Below are 23503 nucleotides of genomic sequence, written 5' to 3' on the forward strand. Positions count from 1 at the left end.
TCCCCTTCCCTTCCTCCCGTTCATCCTGTTGAGGGGAAATGAGGGTGTCTGTGCTGGGTGACTGTGACAAGATGCCTGGGCTTTGCTGGTGGGGAAGGAGCAGGAGTGTAACTGCTCCGTCTTGGTTGTTTCCTAGTGGAAGAAGCACTGGTTTGTGCTGACCGACCAGAGCCTGAGATACTACCGAGATTCAGTGGCTGAGGAGGTAAGTGTGTTCTCCATCAGTATTCAACCCATTGCTCTGCACCCAGGTGCTCCCAAACCAGCCCCAGACAGGTTGTCTTCCCAAATGCTGAGGTCCTTGAGCATCACTCTTGAGAGCTTTGTGCTTCTCAAGGACCCTGCTCCCTGTGAGCCCACCACACTTTGGGGTTGTAAAGCATAGCGTCTTATTTCACCTCTTCCCTCTCCAGGCAGCTGACCTGGATGGAGAAATCGATTTATCCACGTGCTATGATGTTACTGAGTACCCGGTTCAGCGAAACTACGGCTTCCAGATCCATGTAAGGAAAACACGGGAAGGAGGAAGTCTGGCTATGGGACAGCCAATGGGGCCGCTTATGCTGTGTTGCTGCTTGGGGATGCTCATCTGTGGCAAAGGAAACATGTCCCCAGGCACATAAGAGAGGCCACCCAGCACCCCCAAAATGCTCCAGGGGTTTATGGCCTAATTCCCACTGTGAGCACGCTCAGGGATGGAGGGGCTGGATGCGACCTCCACGCAGCCAGGCAGCAGTGCCCCAGCACTGGGTGCTTGGGGCTGGGTGCAGGGTGGTATTGGGGTGTATGGGATGATCCTGATGGGTGCCATCAGCTGCTCTGAGCCCGTCCTCCTCCCTCCCTAGACAAAGGAAGGGGAGTTCACCCTCTCTGCCATGACGACAGGCATTCGCCGCAACTGGATCCAGACCATCATGAAGCACGTTCGCCCCACCACTGCTCCAGATGTAACAAGGTAAAGGGGGGAGTTTAGCAGCCCCTGCAGTTGTCTGGTTTGCTGCGCAGGAATAACTCTTCCCTTATCCCTTTTCTCTCCTCTTTCTGAGCCTGTCCGTTCCTGGAAGCTGCGGCTCTTTCTCACATCCCTCTCTCTGGGCTTATTTTGGATACGCTTTGTGGGGATGCTGATATGCTGAGTTACTCTTTTAACGCGTGCACGTTTCAAAGAGGGTTGAAAATGTGGCTTTAATTTGTGCGTAGGAATATGCAATACTGTTCCTATATCAAGGCTCCTCTGGATTCCTACCAGGTATTGTGAAACCACTTGGATTCAGTTGTGTGAAAGGGTTCCCCCTTTCCTCTGGCTACTGTTCAGCACGAGCTGCCCATCCCCTTCACGGGTCACAGCAGCACAAGCCCAGGGTTCAGTTTAGAAGCTGTTTGGCTCGGATGTGTTTTAAACTCCAGCCACCAAATCTTCCCTCCTCTTTTGATCTTCCAGAGCTCATTCCCCTGTAGTAACACTCGCATCTCCTCCTGCCACCAGTGCCAGAGGAAGGGACCCCCTCGCTTCACAGAGTCCCTTCTGTGGGCGCTTGTGGCTGTGGGCAAAGGGTGGTTGACCTCCTCACAGCTAACTGTGCCAGCCACACTCGTATGGGCCACCTCTTGCAGGCTTCGTGGACACGGACACACCATTAACTCCGTCTCCTGTCCTTACTGTAGCTGAAACAAGCAGGTTTTTGCCAGGTTTGTCCCTGCATTGATGGAATGGCTCTTCTCACCCGGTGCTGTTGACATGGAGATGCTCCAGCCTCTCCTTCCCCATCCCGCTTGGCACTCGGCCACTGTTTCCCAGCCCTGCCCGAGCTCTGGTGGATCTCGCGGGGGGTCTCGGGGAAGCCGCCTCTCTCCTCATTCCTGTGTGTGTTTGATTTCCATGCAATCCCAGGAAAAACTTCTCTTTGAAACTATCCGTGCTGAAGCCCAGGTTGGAAAACTGTGTTCTCTCCTGTATTAACGTTCTGTGGTTTGTATTATCTCGTGATTCACTGCATGCTCCTTTTCTGCACCTCGGATGGGAAGTCCTGCAGTTTCCATTTAGTTTTCTTTCTTTTTTTTCACCCCCCCCCCCCCTTTATTATTTTTTTCCCTTAAATAAAAGCCAGAGAGAAGGGAAGAAGCAACCTGGTCTTGACACTTGATTTCCCCACACTGGTATCTTCCGATGTGACTATAGATGAAGATGAAGACCCAGGAAATTGGAGGGCATCTCTCTTTCTTTTAAGAGCCAGATATAGCCCAACAGGTTACTGCAGCGCAGCAGACCTGTGCTTGCTGCCTTTGCATCTGCTCCAAGCCCATGCAAAGTGGTTTGGCTGGTTTACCCTCATGAGAGGGTCCAAGCGCAGGTACCAGTTGGGCAGTAACTTGTTGCACTGCATTAATAGACCATGAATCACAATCCTGAGCTGGGGAAAAGGGAATTATAGGTGCACTTCTGTCGTTTTGCACTGGTTTGGATGGGGTACGTGGGTTACTCATGTTGCTGGGGGCTGAAGGGCTGCACCATGTGTGGAGCAAGGCTGTGCTCACCGGTGCCTGCTCACAAGGCCTTTGCCGTGGTGTGGGGTATCCCATCCCATCCCACCTGGCTTCAGGCCCATCATTAACCCCTGCACCCACCTTGTGAGCAGGGCTGCTGGAAAGCCAAAGGAGACTGCCAGAGGGCTCGTGATGGAGAGGTGGCCAATGTCTGCACAGCATGGCTGGGGTGCAAGAGGGACGTTAGCCTGGGTGCTTGGCTGTGCTGGGATGGTGTTGGTGTTCACCCCATCCCTAGGGCTGGTCTGACTCCGTACACACCTGCAGCTGTGTCTCTCATTAACCCACTGCCATGTCTCCACTGAGCCAAACACACTCGTTACTCAAGTCCTAATTACTGTTTAGATTGCTTCATGTGTCAGCCCCTGGTGGGGGGCAGGTGCTGCTCTGCTCCCTGCCCTCAGCACTGCCCTGCAGTCTGCAGAGACACTAATTACCCTCTGCTAATGATCACCATGCAGATATAATATACCCACAAGCAAGAAGGTGGCACTGGTTCCTCAGTGAGGGTGAGCTCCCCAGAGCTCCCCCAGTTGCCTGCAGCTTCTTGAACACACCATTCCCACAGCCACGTGTGTTAACTCCCCAACTTCTCATTTGGACCTATAAATACCATTTCAAGGCAGAGATCCCCCCCACCACCACGTGATGTGAATTGATTTGGGATGGAGGAGATGTGAGATGTGTGAGCAGAATTAATAGCCATGGGCGCTTGCGGGGGATGAAATGAGAATGTTTGGGTCAATCTTATGAGTGTCTTAACTCCGTCCCCAGTGCTGCTTCCTGACACACATCCATGCCCTTTGCAAAGCAGCAGAGGAGAAATGAGCTTGGGAGATGTGTCACCTCTAGAAATACCAAGATTATTCTATGTGGTATTTAGAGCAGCATCGTTTCTGTCTCTCATCAACATCCAAGGGGCCCCAAGACCCCATTCCTAGTGCTCTTCTCCAGTTTAAGACTCAATCTCATCCCTGTTGTGCTGATTTTAAATGCAGCTGTAATCACTGACTCCAGACTGAGTGCCTGGCTTTGGAGTTGTGCAGTATCTTCTCATGCTTACGGAGCGAGGAGGTTTCATTGTGCTGCCTTTTGGGTTTATTCTATTAGCTGCAAGTGACAGAGCTGAAAAAGGAGTTATCTCTTGAGCTGCTTTTAGCCTGTGTGTCTTGCAACCCAGCTCTACTGAGCCTGTGGTTTGATCGTGGATGAAAGTGCATCGGAAGATACTAGCCCCAGACCCATGCAGAGTCATCTCTTCTGCTCCATCCTTTGTTTTGGGTGTATGCATATCGAGGTTGGTGGCTGCTGGGGTGTGTTTCCAAGGCTGGAGGAGAAGCCGTGCTGCTCCCTCCTGGTCACTGCAGTCTCAGTGCATGTGGTCCCATGGTGGCAGAGATTTACCTGCAGCGAAGGGCCTGGGGAGCTGCTTTCCAGCTCTTCCCACTGCGTCCTTGTAGAAAGCTTATCGAGGCTATGCTGGAGGCTGGAGCCTGCGGGGAGGCTGTGGTTGTACTGGAAGCAGGGAGAGCCAGGAGTCAGCCTGGGCAAGCAGGGCTGTGCCTCCGGAGGCATCTCAGGAGCTTCTGGTAGCAAAGAGGGTTCAGCACATGCCTGCCACTCCCTCGGGATGGCTTCCTCTGCAGGCTTAGCACACTGCTGGTTTCTGTTTTGATTTTGATTTGCATGTGACGAGGCCGGCATGTATTAATAAGCTAATCCTGCATTATGGTCTATCCATAGGTTGGAAACGGTATTACCTTCCCCTGTTAACTTCTCCCTGCCTGACAAGTCTGTCTCCCCTCCCAGCCCACCACCTCAGCACTCAGAATTATTCCTTGCTTGAGAAATGGGCATTTGTTGAATAACTCTTGGCTCTCCTTTGCTGCACTGACAACCGCTCGTACAGCGTGCAGACCCCGTGCTGCCCTCAAGGTTCCCCAGGGGAGATCTGTGCTTTCAGTGCAGATAGTGGCACGGAGAAGTTTTCAACCCATTCATACCCCGACTTTGCCAAGCTCAAGGAAAACCTTCCCCCCCTGTTACCCAAGACCTTTGGGAGCTGCTCTGTGCTTCTTCGCCCCGCAGCTCTGAAGCCAGACTGACTTTGGTGGGACTGGTGGCATCCTCCTCCCTGCAAGTACATGACTGTGGCTGCATCGACCAGCGTGTGTGCATGGAGCCCTGCAACCAGGGTGGTGGGCACTGAGCCAGCCACCGGGTGCTGGATGGAGGAGCTTTGGAAGCCTCTTCCCTGCCTGGCAGGATGGTTTGGGGTGGCTGCCTCGGCCGCAGGCTGCTGCTGGGTCATGGTCACCAGCCCTGGGGCGGCTGCTGAGGAGGAGCGAGGTTGGGATCAGCTGCAGAGCAGCCGGGGTTGCTTGCACCAAAGCTTTGCACACCAGTGTGACCCTGGGCAAAGGCAGCAGCAGCTCCTGCACCTGAGAGGCAATGGGAGATGGAGGGGCAGGGGGGCACCCACGTGGCATTGGCTTGGGCTTCCAGCAGCCCCTTTCCACCCAGCTCTTCAAGGCATGCATTGGGAGCGCCTGGCTGTCTCGAGCACCCGTTGACACTTCCCTTCACCCTCTCTGTGTCCTCACAGCTCTCTGCCGGAAGAGAAAAGCAAAACAAGCTCTTCCTTCGAGACTGGTCCAAAGCCGAGCGAGAAGCCAGATGCGGAACAAGCTGAGCTGGACCCGGAGCAGAAGCGGAGCCGTGCGCGGGAGCGCCGGCGAGAAGGACGGTCCAAGACCTTTGACTGGGCTGAATTTCGCCCCATCCAGCAAGCCCTGGTGCAGGAGCGTGCGAACGCTGCAGACTCCTCCAGTAGCGGCTCTGCCGCCTTCCCCAGGGACACCGGTGCCACCGACGCCGACACCGGAGAGCTGGAACGGGAGCGGGCCCGGCGGCGGGAGGAACGGCGCAAGCGCTTCGAGATGATCGACGCTGTGGATGGGGCAGGGTCGGAAGAGGCGCTGAGGATGGAGGTGGATCGGATCCTGCCCGTCCCGGCAGACATCAAACCGCAGAACGTCCACGTGGAGATCGAGCAGCGCTGGCACCAAGTGGAGACCACGCCGCTGCGGGAGGAGAAGCAGATCCCCATCGCGCCGCTGCATCTCGCAAACGCCGAGGACCGGGATGAGGGGCTGTCGAAGCAGCACTTGACCACACTGCTGGAGAAGGAGGTAAAGGGGGGTGTGCGGGGGGCTGGAACAGGTCCCTGGGGTAACTGTAGGAAGCCTGAGCAAGGCTTTAAAAAGCTGCTTTTATGCCTGCTTTGCAGTGGCAAGGGGCGGGGATGCTGTAGGGTCCCCTGGGGAGCTGGCAGGGCGCAGATCCGTGTCCATTCCCATTCAGCCCTGCCAGCAGCTTTCGTGTTCCCACGGCTGCAGAAGGGGCTGCTCTTGAGGAGCACTTTGTTACCCCCTCCCAGCCAGTACAGCCTGCTCTGTACAACAACTGGTTGTTGGCCAGCATGGCTCTGATGAGATGGGCACAACTGGTGTGTGTCAACCAGGCCCTAACATCAAGCTCCTACTTCTGTATGGCTGTAGAGATTTGTGTCTGTGATGATGTCCACAAAACCATAACTGGCTTCAGTTGTAGCACACACCACAAAGGTTCCCTTTCTGTGGAGCCTCCATCAAACAATCTTAGGTTTGAGGAAGAGAAAGGAGGAGACTCAGCTCATTTGGAAGAGACCCATGCCTGAGATAACAAAGCTTGTTGTTAGTTGGGATTGAGGTGTATTAGGGGTACAGGCGTGGAGTAACCAGGAGTATCGCCGATCCGAACTGGGCTGGGATTTGCCAGGGTCATGCCTGGCATGAGCTGGTGCCATTCATCCTTTGCTGCAGTGAGCTTTAAGGACTAAACTAATCATAACACAGTTCTTTCGGTGGGGAGGGATTTGGCCTGGCAAAATGAAACACGGATCCCAGAGCAGAGCAAAGCAGCGGTGCCATCAACAGCCCCATTCATGCTGTTCTGTATCCCCTCCAAACCCCTTGCTCCTTATGACCGACTCCCTGCTCAACTCTCTGGACTCTGTCTCTGTGTCCCTCCAGCTGGAGCAGAAGCAGAAGGAGGCCCTGGAGCTCCTGGAGCAGAACCGGCACCTGCAGGACCAGCTGAAAGTGGCACTAGGCCGGGAGCAGAGCGCCCGGGAGGGCTACGTGTTGCAGGTAGGGGAGCAGGGAGGAGAGAGAAACCATCCTCTTCTCTGTGTGTGCCCGAGGGGGACCTAATGGTGGGCTTTGGTCTGGGGTGTTTGTGGTTGCATCCTGGTTGATGCAGAGATGTACATCACTGAGTGGGCTCCAGGAGCAGCCGCTGTTCCCCTCTTTCTGTATCCCAGATACTCCCTTCAGGCTGTGGGAATAAGGCTTCCTAAGCATCGTGTAGCCCAGTGTGCTCCTGGATGAGGAGTTGGTGTGGTGGCTGTATAGGCAAACACAGCACATGCAGGTGGATCTCCTGGGCACATTCCCTGCAGCCAGAGCAGGATTTGCACCGGCACAGCCTGTTGTCTTGGATCTTGGTGGTTTCTTCTCTTATAAGCTGCTTTTCCTCAGCAAAGCTTTGAATTGTGTTTTGGAGGTGCTGGCAAAAGAGATGGCAGAGTCTCTTGGGAAGCCTTTCCTCCCCTCCTCCAAACAAAGCGGACTTTTCCCAGCCCTTCCTCTGGGAGCATCCGTGCCTGGAGGAGCCGTGGCGCCTGCAGGGCAGCTCCTGGCTGCTCTCGTGGGTCCACAGTCCTGTTTTGTGCAGGGGCAGCATTCTGACCTGTTCAAATCTACTTGGCCAATTTGGCTCTGGATGGAAGCGGCCACACACTGAGCTCCCATGGCAGCAAACCCGGTGTTGATGCTGAATCTTGTGTCCTTATTTCCCATGGGAGGAATCTCCCCTGAAGGAGTTCCATAGGCATTGGAACCAGCCCAGGTAGGGGAGGGTCTTGCCTTCCTTGCCAGTGATCTCCTTGGAGAAGTTCTTAATACATTTACTTCTGGAGTCCCCAGGCTGACGGTGCTTGCTTGGAGGAGTTCCATTGTCAATTGGCAGTGTTGGAAGAGTAACTAACTCCCACTTCCCTGGGGCAAAGGCCTTCCTTTGCCTGGAGCCTGGAAAAACTCAGGGAATGGGGCTAAAAGCTGGATGCTGAATCCATCATCAGATTGGCTGAGTTGAAATTGGCCATATGATACAAGGAGGAAGGCTGCAGGAGGGCTGAGAAGTCATCACTGCAGTGAGAAGTGACCCAGGCTGTGGCTTACGAGTTGGAGAGGGTTTTTGGAAGGGCTGGAGGCTTTTGCTTGCTCCATTTTCATTGTTCTGGGGATTTCCCTTGCGTTTCCCTGGGAGCAGAGGGATTAAAGTCCTGTTGCAAAGGGAGTAACCCCACCAAACCCTGCTGGGGTGGAGGAATGGAATCCCTGGGATGTTCCTGCAGCCCCACACTGTGGGCAAACATCTTTTTGGATAGACCTTCTGAACTGTGGTCCCCACCTCCATCCTGCCTAGTTTTGGAGAGGTTCCCATGTTGTCTGTGGGGAGGGATGATGGAGAAGCCTGGCTGCTGCTAACCCATCCCTCCTGAGCTGCGTGAGGGGAACCCAACCCCTCCTTGGCAGCCTGAGCAGCCCCATACGGACCCCCAAGCACTCCCCTGACATAGAAGATGCCGCACGTTTCATAGGGCAGCCACTGAGATCCGCACCCTGATGCATGTGCCGTGCACCGAAGCCTCTCCGGCCTCGTGTAACCCCTCTCTTGCTCTGAGCTTCCTTGGGATGGGACATCCCTGCTGGGCGAAACAGTGGGAGCTCCTGCTCCTCACAAACAGACTGGAGATGCCCCCGGGCTCCAGTTGTGGTGGGTGGGAAGGGTCACGTACTAACCTGTCCTGGGCGGATGTTCTTGCATGTTTTTGGTGTAAAGCATGAAATATAACTTAACATAACTGAGTGTCACATCTGTGGGCTTTCCTTATCAGCGACCAGAGTACAGCAAAGGCAGGCCAAATTCCTAGGCTTCACGCTGTGCTTCTCTCACCTCTTCCTGTCTGTGTATTTTGTTTCAAGATACATCATTTCTGTCGCCTTCATGCATGGGTTCTCTCTCTGTGAGTTTTCTCGTTGCATGCTACATTGCTTTGGTTTGAATCTCACAAAGGTTGGTTTCCTTCAGTTTACATTCCCCTCACACCTTTTCCCCCTCCCTTCACTTGTCGGGCTCTTTTTATTTTGTCCTTCGTTGGGTTTGGGGTTGTTTTATTTTGCAGGTAGAGGAATTAGATCCTCCTTAGTCTTAACCTTTCACATACCAGCATCTCTGTCATGCGATGAGCAGCCGCTAAGTCCTGTTGGCAGGCACAGACATGACATCGCCACGCTGCTGTCCTGCGTTGGGGTGGGATGTGATGTCCTTGCTGTCACCTCACTTTCTGTTGTTGCTTTGGGTCGGTAGGACTGTGTTACCTGAACTGTGCACTTTTTGTTCCACAACAACCCGAACAAACATGCTCAGCAAGCACTTCTCTTCTCAACCTGTGACCATCCTTGCCTTCCTTCTCACCCTGTTTTTGCTCTTGTCTGTCTCTGTTTTACTGCTGGTGTTTCTTTTCCATCGTGTGTTGTGGTTTTATTTTGGTTCTGTTTGATTTTTGGTTGGGTTATTTTGTTTTCCTTTTGAGCCTGTTACTGTACAGCTGTTTGGATGTTGTGGTCCGTGTTTTCTCTTACTGGAAAGCAGTCGTTGCTCATTCAAAACTAACAAAAATAAAAGGTTAAACCAAACTATACAAATTATGCCGAGACCAAATCATCTCAATTGGAGCATGTGGGTAGCAGCCAAATCACTGCGAGGAGCTTTTCCCGTGGCCTGCCTGGCCAGAGGTGTGACACTCAGAAGGGAGAGCCAAGAGTGTTACTAACCTAGTATTTAATCGATCTTTTTAAGACCGAGGTGGCCGCCTCGCCATCAGGTGCCTGGCAGAGGCTCCACAAAGTCAACCAAGACCTCCAAAGCGAGCTGGAAGCCCAATGCCAGCGCCAAGAGCTGATCAATCAGCAGATTCAGTCGCTGAAGCGCAGCTACGCCGAGGCCAAGGACGTGATCCGGCACCACGAAGCCGAGATTCAGAGCCTGCAGGCAAGGCTCAGTAACGCAGCAGCCGAGCTTTCCATCAAGGAGCAGACCCTGGCCAAGCTCAAGAGCGACCTGAGGAGCGAAAAGGAGAAAGCCAAAGAGCAATTGGAGGAGTGGCAGCACGGCGAGGCCGCGCTCAGCTCCCAGCTAAAGGCCAGCGAGCAGAAGCTGAAGAGCGCAGAGGCTTTGCTCCTGGAGAAGACCCAGGAGCTGCGGGACCTGGAAATGCAGCAGGCTCTGCAGAGGGACCATCAGAAGGAGGTGCAGCGGCTCCAAGATAGGATCGCGGACCTGAGCGGGCAGCTGAACGCCAGCGAGCAAGCGCGGATGCTCATGGAGGAGAAGCTGCAGAAGAATTACGAGGCTTTGCTGGAGAGTTGTGAGAGGGAGAAGCAGGTTTTAATACGGAGCCTGAAGGAGGTGGAGGATAAAGCCAACGAGTATGAGATCCAGCTGCAGAATAGCGAGCAGCAAATGGAGATCCTGCAGAAGGAGAAGCTGAGTGCCAAGTTCGAAGGCAGCGAGCTTGTCCACCAGTTGGAGGAGCAGCTGCTGGTGAAGGAGGCCAGCATCCAGAAACTGGCAGAGCACATCAAGGAGCTCGAAAGAGAGAGAGATCAGATCAAGTGTCGGTTCCAGGAGCTCATGAATCAGGTCGCGGAGTCAGATAACGAAGTGGCAAAGCTGCAAGCGAAGCTGAAAATGGAAGAGACCAACTACCACAACCTGGAGCAGTCGTTCGAGGAGGTGTCCTATCAGTTCCAGGGTGTGCAGGAGGTGCTGAAGGAGAAAGAAGAAGAGCTGAGACACGTTAAGGAAATGCACTTGAGAATTGTGGAGAAGAAAGATCAAGATCTCAGTGAGGCTTTGGCTAAAATGGTTGCTTTAGATAGCAGTTTGGAGGAGACTAAAATAAAGCTGAAGGTCAAGGAGGAGGCTTTAAGGAAATTGGCTAGTGTAGGCACAGGTCCGTGTGCTGAGGAGGCAGAAGAGCTTGGCCACAATCTTGAGGCCGATGAAAGTCATCCATCCCCGTTAGGGCAGCCTCTGCCAACTCAGGATGTCCTCCCAGCTCTGACCTATGCACTGAAGGAGGAGGAGGATGAGGTTCTTGAGACCAGCCAGAGGCAAGCGGAAGAATTCGACTCCCCATCCAAAGCTGTAGAGCTCCAGGACCAAGAGCTGGTTCAGAAAGCCTTAACAAAGCCCGATGTGGGAATCATGGGGGCCAAGAGGCAAAGAATCCGTTTCTCGAGCATCCAGTGCCAGAAATACATCCATCCAGATGGGTCAGAGAAGAACTGGACAAGCAGCACTTCATCAGACACGAGCCAAGACAGGTCGCTGTCTGAAGAAAGCATGTCATCGGAGCCAGCTCTTGGTTACCCATCGTCGGGGACAAGTGACTCTGAGACTTATCTCTCCATTATCCATTCCCTGGAAACCAAACTGTACATCACAGAGGAGAAGCTCAAAGACGTAACGATGAAGCTTGAGAGCCAGCACGGCCATAACCAGGAGACCCTCATTGCCCTCCACCATCAGTGGGCCAGCACCGAGTCTCAGCTGCGGGAACAGCTTCAGACCAGCTTATCCCAAGTCAGTGCTTTGATCTCACAGCTCGAGAGTGAGAGGCAGGAGAAGTTGAAGCTCATAGAAAGCCACGTGAGGGAGCTGGGAGCTTTCCAGCTGAGGAATGATCAAGCCCTGACTTGCTTAGAGAAGTGCAGGGAGCAGCTGAGGTCTTTCCCCACATCCGACAAGGAGAAAGAAGGTGATTTGTTCCTTGTTACTCTCTCCAGCATGGAAACGACCTTATCAAACGCAATCCAAGCCTTGAGAGGGGCACCATCTGAGTGTCAGCAGAGTGAAAGGCTTATCACGGAGAGCCCTGCTCCGGAAGGAGGGGTTTTGGGAGAAGAGGAGCATGTCTCCAAGGAGCAGCGAGTGGAAGTGTTTGACATGAGCCAGCTGAGGTGGCTTTCAGAGAGAGTGGCCTTTGAGGCTTCTCTCATCAACCAAATAGCTGAGTCCTTGAAAAACGCAAGCTCCGAGATATCCCAGCTTCTGAGAGAGATCCAGGGCACGGCTGAGGTGGTGTTGTTGGAGCCAGCGAATGTTTCTCATACAGCCATCAGTTTGGCCAGCGTCCTGTCTAAGAAGCTGCTGCTGGAAGGGGAGTTCTGGAGCCAAGTGGAGGAGCTGAGAGTGCACTTGAGCACCAGAGAAGGAGAAGCTGAGGGCAAACCAGAAGCAACAGGTTTGGGCTTTGCTCCGTGTTTTCTCAGTGCGGTAGCAGATGCTGCGTTGATCAAGGCAGAACTTGGGTTCGTTGCACAGAAAATGAGGGAGTCTTTTCATCAGAGATTAAAAACCATCGAAGAAGACCTCCATAATACCAAAACAGCCCTCCAGCAGCATAAGTGCATGCTGGAGGAGATCATCGGAGCGTACAGGACTCCTGCTTTTGACAGAGTCATGCGCCAGATCACTGAAGCACTCGAGATTCAGAAAGATGCTTCGGAAAGAACCCAGATCTCTTGGGATGGGAGCCATCTCCAGACGGGGCCGTGTCAGGAATTAGCCAAGAGGGAGCAGCCTGGCAGCCTGGCGGACTGTAGTGGTGAAGCTCTTGTTTCCATTCAGGAAGATCTTGCCCAGCAGCTGAAGGACAAAGCTAATGTTCTGAAGGAGATATCTGTTGCCTTACTCTCTCTGCCTCCTGAGGAGGCAATGAGAGACTGTCAGAAGCTCCTGAAGATATCTCAGAGTCTTTCGTACCGTTCGTGCATGGGAGACCTTGGAAGGTATTCCTCTTTGTTAGTCCATGATGCAATTGTCCAGGCTCAGGTTTGTTACGCCGCTTGCAAAGTGCGGCTGGAGTACGAGAGAGAGATGAAGTCCTACAAGGAGTCCTTGCAGAGCATGGATGCTCTCTGCCAAGAGCGCGTGAAGACGGTCTCTCTCCTTCGGGATGAGTATGAAGACTTGCTCAGGAAGCAGCAGGGGGAGTACAGCGAGGTGATTGCCATGCTTGAAAGGGAGAACGCTGATCTCAAAGCGAAGGTGGCCCAGCTCGACGCTCAGAGGAGGCTCCTGGAGGAAGAAGAGCATAAACACAGCAAGAGCTTGAGCGAGTTACAAGGACGGTACGAAGAGGAGATCCGAAACGTGCTAGAGCAGCTGAACAGGACAGAGGATGCTCTGAAGGCTGAGAGGACAGAAGGGCTCAGCCAACTGGATGCTGTTGTCCGTGACAAGCAGAACATGGAGCGGTACCACGTGGAGCAGATGCAGATGCTGGAGGACAAGTTCCAGGCCAAGATCAAGGAGCTGCAGGTTATCCATGGCGAGGAGCTGCAGGCGCTGCAGGAGCACTACAGCCAGAACCTGCAGCGCTTGCAGGAGACCCTGGACGAGTACCAGAGGCAGCACCCCGAGGTGTCCCCCGCCATGGACCCGGGTGATGGGGATGCCTGGGTGCCCACTGAGGCTGGTGGCACTGGGCAGGACCCTGGGAGTGACCTGGACTCCATGCATGGCCTGAGGGAACGCATCCAGGAGCTGGAGGCCCAGATGAACGCCATGAGGGATGAGCTGGAGAACAAGCATCTGGAGGGGAACGCTTCCACCTTGAGGGAGAAATACCAGAAAGACTTTGAAAACTTAAAGGTTTTGATATGTTTTAACACTTTTTTCCTGCTGCTGAGTGACTGGGAGGGTGTGTTTGGTCCTGGGGTTTGCTTGTTGAACCTAAGGGCATTCCCCTAAAGAGCCAGCATGCTGAAGTGAGCCCCAGGGTCTCTATAAAGCATCCCCATGGTTGGGTATTCTAAATGCATTGCTGAAGGGTTGGTCTCAGTGGGGGAGTTAATGCTTGGAGGTGGTCTTTGTATAGAGAGGGAGAGTGACAAAGCAGCTTGATAACTTCACTCTCTTTCATTATGAAGACCGTAGTGTTTCTCCTCATACCTGAGGCATACGTTTTATTTGTGGCTTCCCTTTAAAAGCATTCCTCAACTCTGTCTTTCTCAATCTGATCCCATCTCCAGCCTGTCTCTGCTGCCCTCAAAAATGCGGGACGAAATGGAAACTTAATGTTTTCCTGGGAAAAGTAGCTGCAACCATGCCAAATTCCATAGCAAACCGCGAGGCTGTGAGGAGAACCACCCTGATGGTGCACAGCAGCGAGTCCTTACACAACAAACAGTGCACAGTTACAGGCAACCCAGGCGATGTGCAGAGGAACCCATTGGCAATGGAACGCCATCGTTCGCATCGCTCCTCCTGTAGTGACTGGCTGTCAAACTGGCCTGAGATGCTGCAGCATCTCAAACAACCCTCTTGGCTTTGGTGTTTGGCTGTTGCTGGAGGAGCATTTCCAGTTGGGAAGTGGGTTTAAGGTGGCAGAGGACTCCTGGCAGCACCAGGTTGAAAGGGCAGCGCGCAGGCTGTGTGCAGAGGCCGTGCTGGTGAGGCTTCCATGGAGTTCTTCAGTCAGCAGAAGTACAGGCAAGCTTCCTTCCAGCCATGAGATCCTCAGTGGATGGGGGTAACGTGTGGCTCAGCTCCAGCCAAAAGCTGGTTTTAACGTGGGGAGAGCAGTAGCTCTGCTGCATCCCATCATATGAATCAAGTGCCCTGGGGAGAGCAGAGTGAAGCAGTGGTGCTCACTCAATGCTGTCTCTTAACCCTTAGGAAGGGAAAGTCCTTGAACTCCTCACTCAGGTCAGCAGGACACAGGGATAACCTTGTTCTGTGAGCCAGGCACCCTGTGTGGTGCTGGTACCAAGGGATGTTCTTGCTTTGGAAGAAGGCAGAAAGCATCTTGGAAGCAGAGGTATCCAGGAGGAGAGCAGAGTGAGCCAGCTTCTCTGTGCACCTTGGTAGGAAGCAGAGGGACTTCCTTCAGCTAGAAAGCTAACCAGGCTATGGCAAACCTGCCCAGTTTACAGGCTTAAATGTGCTTGATTCTTCTCATCTGAACCCCATGGAGAACGTAGCATCAGTAACACGAGGTGCTGGGTTGCACATGTTCAAATGGTCCTGGATTTATAGCAATGCATTTACAATACATTAAATACTGCCCCTACAGCCAGACCTATGGAGAAGTGTTTTCCTCCAGCATTAAAGGTGTAATGGAGAACTCTGCAAGGCTGCTTCATGCCACTCCAAGACAAGTCCAGACGGGTTCTGGCTCTGAGTTACGAGTTCCAAAAGCAAGTAAGGCTGAGGAAGTGAGCAGTGCCTTGGGGTTAAAACATAAAGGTGAGGAGAAAAAGCAGCAGAGCTGAAAACAGGGAGTGAGAATGGGCATAGGCTACAAAGCAGTGGACAGAAAGTGATGCTGAGGAGGGTGTATGTTAGTGTAAGTCAATGGTATGAGACTGTCATGAGCATTTTGGTCACTTGGGGGGGATGGGGGGGTGGTGTGTGAATCTGTCCCCCTTAAATTTCCCCTGGAAAACACGAATTCCAGAAGGAATCCATCAAGAAATACAGGCAGCCTGTAGCATGAAGAGGGAGAAAAGCCCAGTGCCGTGCTCAGCATCAGCTTTGCCCCCAGCTGTCTGCTGGGGCTCTTGCACCTTGTCCTCAGTGCATGCCTCTTCCCAGCTCATAGCTTGAGCCTGCCTGTGGCTTTGCTGTCCTGCCTCTGTCCTGCAGCTGTGTGTCCATTGGGATCCCAAAGCCCTCAGTGGGGTTGCCAGGCTGCTGGCTGAGCTGGAAACAGGCGTGTGGGGCAGAAGGACCATGCTGGAATGCAGGATCTCACCCCTGATGACTCCTGGCTCCCCAGAGCACTGCTCCATCTCCTGGCCTAAGTTCACTCCTTTTAATTCCATTAGCAGGTAATTGCCCATGCAGCATTGGAAGCAATGCTCAGTGGGAGTTAAGGTCCTGTTGCTGTCAGGAGTCACCTGCTGTCCACCCCAGAGCTGGCTGTATGGGATCAGACAGTGCAGAAGAGAGCAGGAAGAGCACAGTAGGGTCTAGTGACTGCAGGACAAGCCCTGACCTCGTGAGGTCCATCCCCATGATGGAGCATCCCCACGATGGAACTTGAGTGCCAACCTACCCACTGCAGTGCAGCTCCTGGTGCTCTCACCTCCACTGCGATGCCAGCCCCACACAGGCCAACCCCTTCCCCTGGTCCCTTTTTTGCAGGCAACATGTGAAAGGGGCTTTGCAGCCATGGAGGAGACGCACCAGAAGAAGATTGAGGACCTGCAGCGGCAGCACCAGCGGGAGCTGGAGAAGCTGCGTGAGGAGAAGGACCGCCTGCTGGCAGAGGAGACAGCTGCCACCATTTCAGGTATGGGGACATGGCACAGTGTCCCCTGCCATGGGGCAGCTCCGTGTTGATGGGGACAAGGGTATGGGGTTTGCTCCAATATAGAGGAGCAGAGTGTGGGATGGGTAGGCATCACAGAGTGATGGGAAAGGGCTGGTGGGAGAGATGTTGTGGATGGAGGCCCATCTTCTGGTCCTTCTCCAAGCTTGGTACCCTTCGTCTTGGTCTGATCTGTTTTCTGTTCCATCTCATAACGGCATTGGTCGTTCCTGTGGTTAATTCATTGCCAATTTCACACTGAATTCATTCTTCAGTGCCCCAGGGAGCTTGAAAGCACTGGAGCCCAGGGCTCTGCACTAGGAGTGCCACAGCCCAGGAAAAAACTATGGGAATAGGACAATTGTTTGGACTTCATTAAAATTGGCAGAAGCCAGGGACACAGACTGAAGCAGTGGGAGGTTCATGGGGATGAGTCGGGTTTTGTTCCTTTAAAAACCAAACTAAAGCTCTTAATAGAATGCCCTTGGGTGGAGTGGTGCTGGGTGCTGATGCTGTGCTGGGTGCTGATGCTGTGCTGGGTACCAGCACTGTGTTGGGTGCTGATGCTGTGCTGGGTACCAGTACTGTGTTGGGTGCTGATGCTGTGCTGGGTACCAGCACTGTGTTGGGTGCTGATGCTGTGCTGGGTACCAGCACTGTGTTGGGCGCTGATGCTGTGCTGGGTGCTGATGCTGTGCTGGGTGCTGATGCTGTGCTGGGTACCAGCACTGTGTTGGGTGCTGATGCTGTGCTGGGTACCAGCACTGTGTTGGGTGCTGATGCTGTGCTGGGTAGCAGTACTGTGCTGGGTGCTGATGCTGTGCTGGGTACCAGCACTGTGCTGGGTGCTGATGCTGTGCTGGGTACCAGCACTGTGTTGGGTGCTGATGCTGTGCTGGGTACCAGCACTGTGTTGGGTGCTGATGCTGTGCTGGGTAGCAGTACTGTGCTGGGTGCTGATGCTGTGCTGGGTACCAGCACTGTGTTGGGTGCTGATGCTGTGCTGGGTACCAGTACTGTGCTGGGTGCTGATGCTGTGCTGTCCCCCCACAGCCATTGAAGCCATGAAGAACGCACACCGGGAGGAGCTGGAGCGAGAGCTGGAGAAGTCCCAGCGCTCCCAGATCAGCAGCGTCAATGCTGACATCGAGGCCCTTCGAAGGCAATACCTGTAAGACCATCATCATCCTCCATCACTGGGTCTGATAAGGAGATCACACATACGGGACTCTCCTTTCTCCCCTTTGATTTTGGCTGAGCAAAACAGCCGAGCAGCTTTGTTAACCTTGATGCATCCATGTGGGATGTGTAAGTAAGCGTGCAAATACTCTGGTCCCAAGTGCCCAGAGCAAGCTTAGAATCATGGAATGGTTTGGGTTGGAAGGGACCTTAAAGCTCATCCAGCTCCAAGCGGGGACACCTTCCACTAGAAGCAGCTTGCTCCAAGCCCCTGGCCTTGAACACTGCCAGGGATGGGACATCCCCAGCATCTCTGGGCACCCTGTGCCAGTGCTTAGATCCCAGTGGTGTTGTCCCGGCAGCAGAGTGTGCGTGCAGGGAGGGCATTGCCCGTGTGTGTTCCACAGGGAGGAGCTGCAGTCGGTGCAGCGGGAGCTGGAGGTGCTTTCGGAGCAGTATTCCCAGAAGTGCTTGGAGAACGCTCACCTGGCGCAGGCGCTGGAGGCTGAGAGGCAGGCCCTCCGCCAGTGCCAGCGCGAGAACCAGGAGCTCAATGCCCACAACCAGGTGAGATTCCCCACCGTGCCCAGGGCAGGGGGTGGCAGCCCAATGGGGCAGCACGGTGGGTGCCAAGCCGTGGCCGTGCTCCCCATTCCCACACGGTTCTCTCCTTCTCCTCCCCAGGAGCTGAATAACCGCCTGGCTGCGGAGATCACGCGATTGAGGACCCTGCTGACCGGGGAGGGCGGGGGAGAGGCTGCTGGGTCGCCTCTTACACAGGGCAAGGATGCCTATGAGCTGGAGGTGAGTGAGCTCTGCTGTGCCCAAGGGGCAGCACTTTGGACCCCTGAGAGCATCCCACAGCCCTCCATCGCGCCGTGCAGTGGGTCTGTGTGGGTGCTCAGTGCTGTGCACTGGGACATGATTATGGAGTCCTGATGTTCCTTTCTCACACACACCCTTCTGAGGCTGTTTGTCCCCTGCGATCCAGTCCCTACAAAGCAGAGTGGGGGCAGAAAACAAGGGGTGTGCAGGGAGCTTGGGCACGTTCCCAAGAGACCCAGGGCTCATCTTGTTGGTGAGCCAGAAGATGGGTGAACCAGCAGCCTTTACGGAGCAGGTTGTGCCCCGGAGTCACCAGGCACAGCGGGAGAGCATCTCGGGCTCATGCTGCATCTCTTCGGTGTGGACATGGGCTGCTTTTGTTCCCACAGGTCCTGCTGCGGGTCAAAGAGTCAGAAATCCAGTACCTGAAGCAGGAGATCAGCTCCCTCAAAGACGAGCTGCAGACAGCACTGAGGGTAATGCCAGGGGTGGTTCTGCCATCCTCTTACGGGCTCTGCTCCTGTGTGTGCTTGCATTTCAGCTCACTTAGAGCCATATTTGAAGCAGTAGTTAATGTTTCCCCTGCATGGGGCTGAATACCGATTTGGTGTCATCAGTAAAGCACTCCACAACCGTGTCATCTTAGGACTTACCCCCACAAGGGAGACTGTGTGGGAGACATCCCTCCAGTGCTTTACCCCTATTCCTATCGCATCAGATCAGATTTAAATGGTAGAAACAATCAGGGTTAGGGATATGCCCAGCCTCCCAGCACTGGATCTGGTTTGCCCTGGGTGGCCTCTGTGCCAAGGCTATTTCTGGGAATTCTCCTGGATTTCTGTGTCTTTGCTGAAGCACAGACAAGTAATCCTGTAACGAAGGGGCTACATGCATGGGCAGTGCTGTATGCTCTTCCCCTTTAAGGTCTTTTAGGGTATTTAAGGTCCCTTCCAACCCTAACCATTCCACGATTCCACGCTCACCACTGGAAGAGCTTTGTGCCTCTCCCAACCCCTGCCCCACTGTCAGAGGCAGCTTTGAGGGTGTGTATGAAATGCGTGCATGGCCCCGGCCAAGCATTTCTCCCTGTTGCCGGCTCTTCCTCCATGGGCATTTGCCAAGCTCCTCTTCAGTGCATTCACAACCTCCTTGGCTCCAGCTGCGTGTCTGACTCCATTGGGTTGCTCTCGTTCCTTTTGCCAGGATAAGAAATACGCCAGCGACAAGTACAAGGACATCTACACGGAGCTGAGCATCGTGAAGGCCAAGGCAGACTGTGATATCAGCAGGTTGAAAGAGCAGCTGAAAGCAGCCACAGAAGCTCAGGGAGAGAAATCCCCTGTGAACACCACTGTATCGGGATATGGTCAGTGCTCCTCCGTGGGTTTCCTGGCATCCCAGCCCTTGTGTAGCAATAGGTCCAAGTACAGGACTTGCCACGAGGCTGTTTTGCTGTTTCATGCTGCTTCCCACCTCCACTCCTTGCAGTGGAGCTGCCCTCCTGTGGCAGTTCCTCCTTCCAGCCCACAGATGGGAAGTGGATGGGATTTGAAAGCCTTCTGGCCCTTTGCATTGGGAAAACCTCACGGTACAAGGGAGTGGAGACCCCTGAGAGCCCCCTCTGAGCATACAGCAGCGCTGCTTGAGTTGGGCACAGCAAGGCACTCGCTTGGGATGGGAGGGCAGGAGAGCCCCAACCCCGCTCCTTGCAGGGCTGCAATGGACACCACATTAACACCACTTCTTCTGCTTCTTCCCAGATATAATGAAATCAAAAAGCAACCCTGATTTCTTGAAGAAAGACAGATCCAGTGTTAGCCGGCAACTAAGGAATATCAGGTCAAAGGTGAGCACAGATCTCCTGCCCCATGTGATGGGAATACCCAGTGTTACTCTCCAGTGGGAAGGAATGGAAGGGGAAGAAAACTGGGAATTTCCCAGTCGCTAGTGCTAGTGCTGGGAAGAAAAGTGAGCTTTTGACTGTGGAATGGTTGGCTGAGCAGGCCCCCATGATACCCACAACACTCCTGACCCTTCTGAGAGGGAGGGGTGAAGTTGCTCTCCACTTGAAGGATGAAGCTCACCCTGTTCTTTGGTCTTTCACAGGAGGACTCTCCCAGTATTTGCTCCCCGTTTTCAGTTGAAATTTAGGTGGAAACAGGCACATCATTCTAGGGTTTAGTGTTCATCACTGCAAGGTTTTTGGTCTTTATGTGGAACAGCGATGCCTTGGTCCTGGTGGTGTTTAACACACACTTTGCTTGTGTGTTAACACGGTGCAGATGGCCCTATGTTCCTCTGGCTGCTGGTCCCAAAGTCCAGTGATGCTGAGCCAAACTCTCCTGCTTGGCCTGTGATTCTGTGTTCCACACTGGCTTGTTGCTTTGGGACCACAGGGATGGAAAGGGCAAACAAATCTGCTCAAGGCATCATTAACCATAGGTCAGTTGAAGGAAGATCAGCATGGGCAAAGCCTGCTTTGCCTTCACCACCGCATACCTGGTGTCTCATGCTGATGTTTGAAGTGGTTGTGACCTTGTGTGGAGCAAGAAGCTGGGCAGGCAGAAGGCTTCTAGCTCGGTGCCCCTGCAGGGGATACAGGCTGTGCTGCACGGTGTAAATGCAGAGAGCATCCTCCTGCATTTCAGGGCAGCCCAGACCTGCTGGGCCAGGTCTGACGTTGGGTTTCCCTTCACCACTTCAACTCATGGCCCTTTATGGACTGGTCCCCGCTGTGTGTGTTGCTTGGTGGGGAAGGAGTTGAGGAGAGCAAGCATGGGCTCTGCCTGCTCGCCTCGCTGCGGGGGGGATGCTGGGGCTGTACCAATGCATCCAGGATTGATGAGCTTCTCGTTGTGTTTCTGTTTCTCTTTGTTTTGCCTCTTCCTTCCACAGTCCGTTATTGAGCAGGTCTCATGGGATAACTGAAATGAACCCGAGTCCAGGTTCCCTGCCACGTAGGTAAACAGACCAGCACCCACCAAGCCCACCACCACCGGAGCAGCCACTTTTGCATGCACATGGCAAACCAGAGTCCTTCTGCTCTGAATGACTGTGGTTTATTTATGGCTAATTACTGCAGGAGGAAAGGGGGGGGGAAGGCGAGCAGTCAGTGTAGCCAAGATGCAGATGAAATGCAGCTCTTTTCCATAGGGAATATGTTTCTTGTCTTCCTGCTCCTCCCACCCTCGCCAGCACAGCTGCCCGTCACGGAGAGGATTTGGACACGGTTCCTGTTGGCCGTGTTGGGAGCGTGGGACACTGAGTGTGCATGCTTGGATGACTCTGCATGCCTCGGGCTAAACTTCAGCAGCATCCAGGTCTTGTAGGACAGCAGCTGTTTGCTGTTAGCCAGGATGAGGAGTGGATTGGGGATGCCTGGAAATGCCTTTCCCACATAGGCCTGGAGCATGTAAAGTGGTGGCCCTGGTCTCAGCTGCAGAGGGGATGTCCCGAGCAGCCCTAAATTTCCTTTACCTATAGTCGCTGCTTCTTTAGGTTGCTCTGTGCCTGAGCAAAAAGAGTCTTCCTCACACAGTAACCTTCTCCTCCTGCTTTCCAGGATTCCTCTTGCTTCCCGGTGTCCACTCTACTCGCTCTCCATCCCTTTGGCATTGCACCTCCATCCCGCTGGCCTGAGGCTTCCGAGCTCATCCAGCAAAAGGAGGGAGCTGTGAGGCAGATCCTAATGACCCTTGAGTAACTGGAGCAATAGTTGCTTTCCTGACCCATGGTAAAGACTGAAGTTAGAGCACCTGCAGAGGGAGCTTAGGGAAGGGAGGGGAGCTCCCCAGCTCGATGGAGAGCCCCAGAAGTCTGATGAAGGATGCCTTTGTCACAGATATCCTCCTACATTAGTCTCCTTTCATCAGGCTCAACTTGAATGGGCTGTGAGAGTGCCTATGGGGTGGATTTGCTGGAATTTGTACCATCAGGCAGAGCAGGCTGATGGTTCCCGTTGTCTCCTTCCATCCCACTGGAAATCAGATGCACCAACTGGAATCCATGGGTTGCTGCCCATTTAACGAGGCCCAAAGTAAACTTCCTTTAGGAAGTGTGTGTTCAGATACATCCCAAGAGGCTCTGCTGCCCTTTGAAAAGAGAGCACGCAGCATTTGGGAATACAGCCCAGTCCCTTTTAGTGCTTTCATTTCCGTGCTGCTCCGTTCTGTATCTGGGGGGCTGTGGGAGGAGGAACATGGAAAGCAGTTCAGTAACCATGGGAATCTGCACAGCCTCAGGGCAAGTTCGTCCTGGATTCCTGCCTTGATAAACACACATTAAAGAAAGCCAGCCCCAAAGTCTTAACCTGTGCTATGATTGTACATAGGGAAGTACAAGCAGAAGGGGAGCTGGTTGCCTCTTAATAGAAGGGGCTTTGTGTTCAGGTCAGTGCCTTTTGAACCTGCCCTGTCGTGGTCTCTAAAGCATATCATGACCCAGCCTAGGCCACAGCTTTGGGGCTGCAGGATGGAGTGGAGGTTGGTGTTAGGCTTGTGCACCTGCTTGGGGGTAGTGCCAGGTTAAAGGTGTTGTATAGGGGCAAGCAGTTTGCTTCTGGGTTTCTACCCCTGTTCTCCTGGGTGCCCACGTGTAGTGAGAGCTCACAAATCCACATGCTGAGGACTAGCGGGATGGGCTTTCCTGGTGTCTCTCTGAGTGTTGTGCCTTGCAGGCTGGATGCTGCATCCGAATTGGATCAGCCATCACATCCTGCTATACCTAATGCAGGCATTGAGCGCGTCCTCTGTCTAAGCCGGAGCAGTAGAGGCAGCTTTGGCTTGGGAGAGTCCCCCAGTGGGCTTAGAGAAAGAGTGGGATTGTCTCTGGCAATAAGAACGCAGTTACAGGGCTGCTTGAGCACAGCCCATACACTGACTGGAGCCAGGGGTGTCCCACATGGATGCAGTGATGGGGGAGCACCAGGCTGCAGGTCCTGCTCAGCAGCACAGTGCTTTAAAGCATAGCAGATCCGAGCTCTCCTGCCCTGGGCTCCACTGAAATCACCCCCAGCACCACCGCAGGCTCTGGGCCATTTTCCATGTGGAGCTAATCCCGCTTGCAGCATCCTCAATCTCACTCTCTCTCTAGGCTTTCTTCACCAATAACCACCCTCCATAATAACCCTGTGTTCTCTCTTAGCCTGTCCCACTAACCCCTCCACCCCGAGGCCACTCTCCTGCTGCCCCCATCTTCGCCTGAGCATCTCACCCTTTCCGTGGTACCCCAGGTCCCACCGCCCCGTACCCCAACGCCGCGTGTCTTTTGTCTCTGCCAGAGTCTGAAGGAAGGCCTGACTGTGCAAGAACGCCTGAAGCTTTTTGAATCCAGGGACTTGAAGAATGCCTAGTTCTCCCCGCTCCGCTTGACCACGCGCACCTCCCAGCTTGAGGCAGCACAGCACCAGCACCGTTTGTCTTCTCCTTCCTTAACGACTGTCCTTTCGCTGTCGTTCGTCTCGATGCC

The 23503-nt window shown here is 53.8% G+C and overlaps 1 protein-coding gene across 7 annotated transcripts in view; it reads left to right on the top strand.

Annotated features, from left to right (window-relative positions):
* Positions 1-23503, top strand: part of MPRIP (myosin phosphatase Rho interacting protein) — a 72723-nt gene extending 49220 nt beyond the window's left edge. For 2 of the 7 annotated variants that reach the window (XM_062618960.1, XM_062618964.1), the window contains exons 11-25: positions 137-205; positions 414-503; positions 846-955; positions 1892-1930; positions 5150-5735; positions 6618-6734; positions 9511-13371; positions 15868-16015; positions 17087-17204; positions 17620-17779; positions 17897-18016; positions 18427-18513; positions 19241-19403; positions 19798-19883; positions 23316-23503. In XM_062618960.1, coding sequence (XP_062474944.1) covers positions 137-205; positions 414-503; positions 846-955; positions 1892-1930; positions 5150-5735; positions 6618-6734; positions 9511-13371; positions 15868-16015; positions 17087-17204; positions 17620-17779; positions 17897-18016; positions 18427-18513; positions 19241-19403; positions 19798-19883; positions 23316-23387 — 5826 coding nt within the window. In that variant the 3' untranslated portion in view covers positions 23388-23503. Of the gene's footprint in view, positions 1-136; positions 206-413; positions 504-845; positions 956-1891; positions 1931-5149; positions 5736-6617; positions 6735-9510; positions 13372-15867; positions 16016-17086; positions 17205-17619; positions 17780-17896; positions 18017-18426; positions 18514-19240; positions 19404-19797; positions 19884-20932; positions 20999-23315 lie in introns of all 7 variants that reach the window. The other 5 variants (XM_062618963.1, XM_062618962.1, XM_062618961.1 and 2 more) reach the window with 5 other exon arrangements.

Source organism: Pezoporus occidentalis, unplaced genomic scaffold (genome assembly GCF_034315485.1).
Source record: "Pezoporus occidentalis ecotype Australia unplaced genomic scaffold, CSIRO_AGI_Poc_V1 ctg208, whole genome shotgun sequence".
NCBI lineage: Eukaryota > Metazoa > Chordata > Aves > Psittaciformes > Psittacidae > Pezoporus > Pezoporus occidentalis.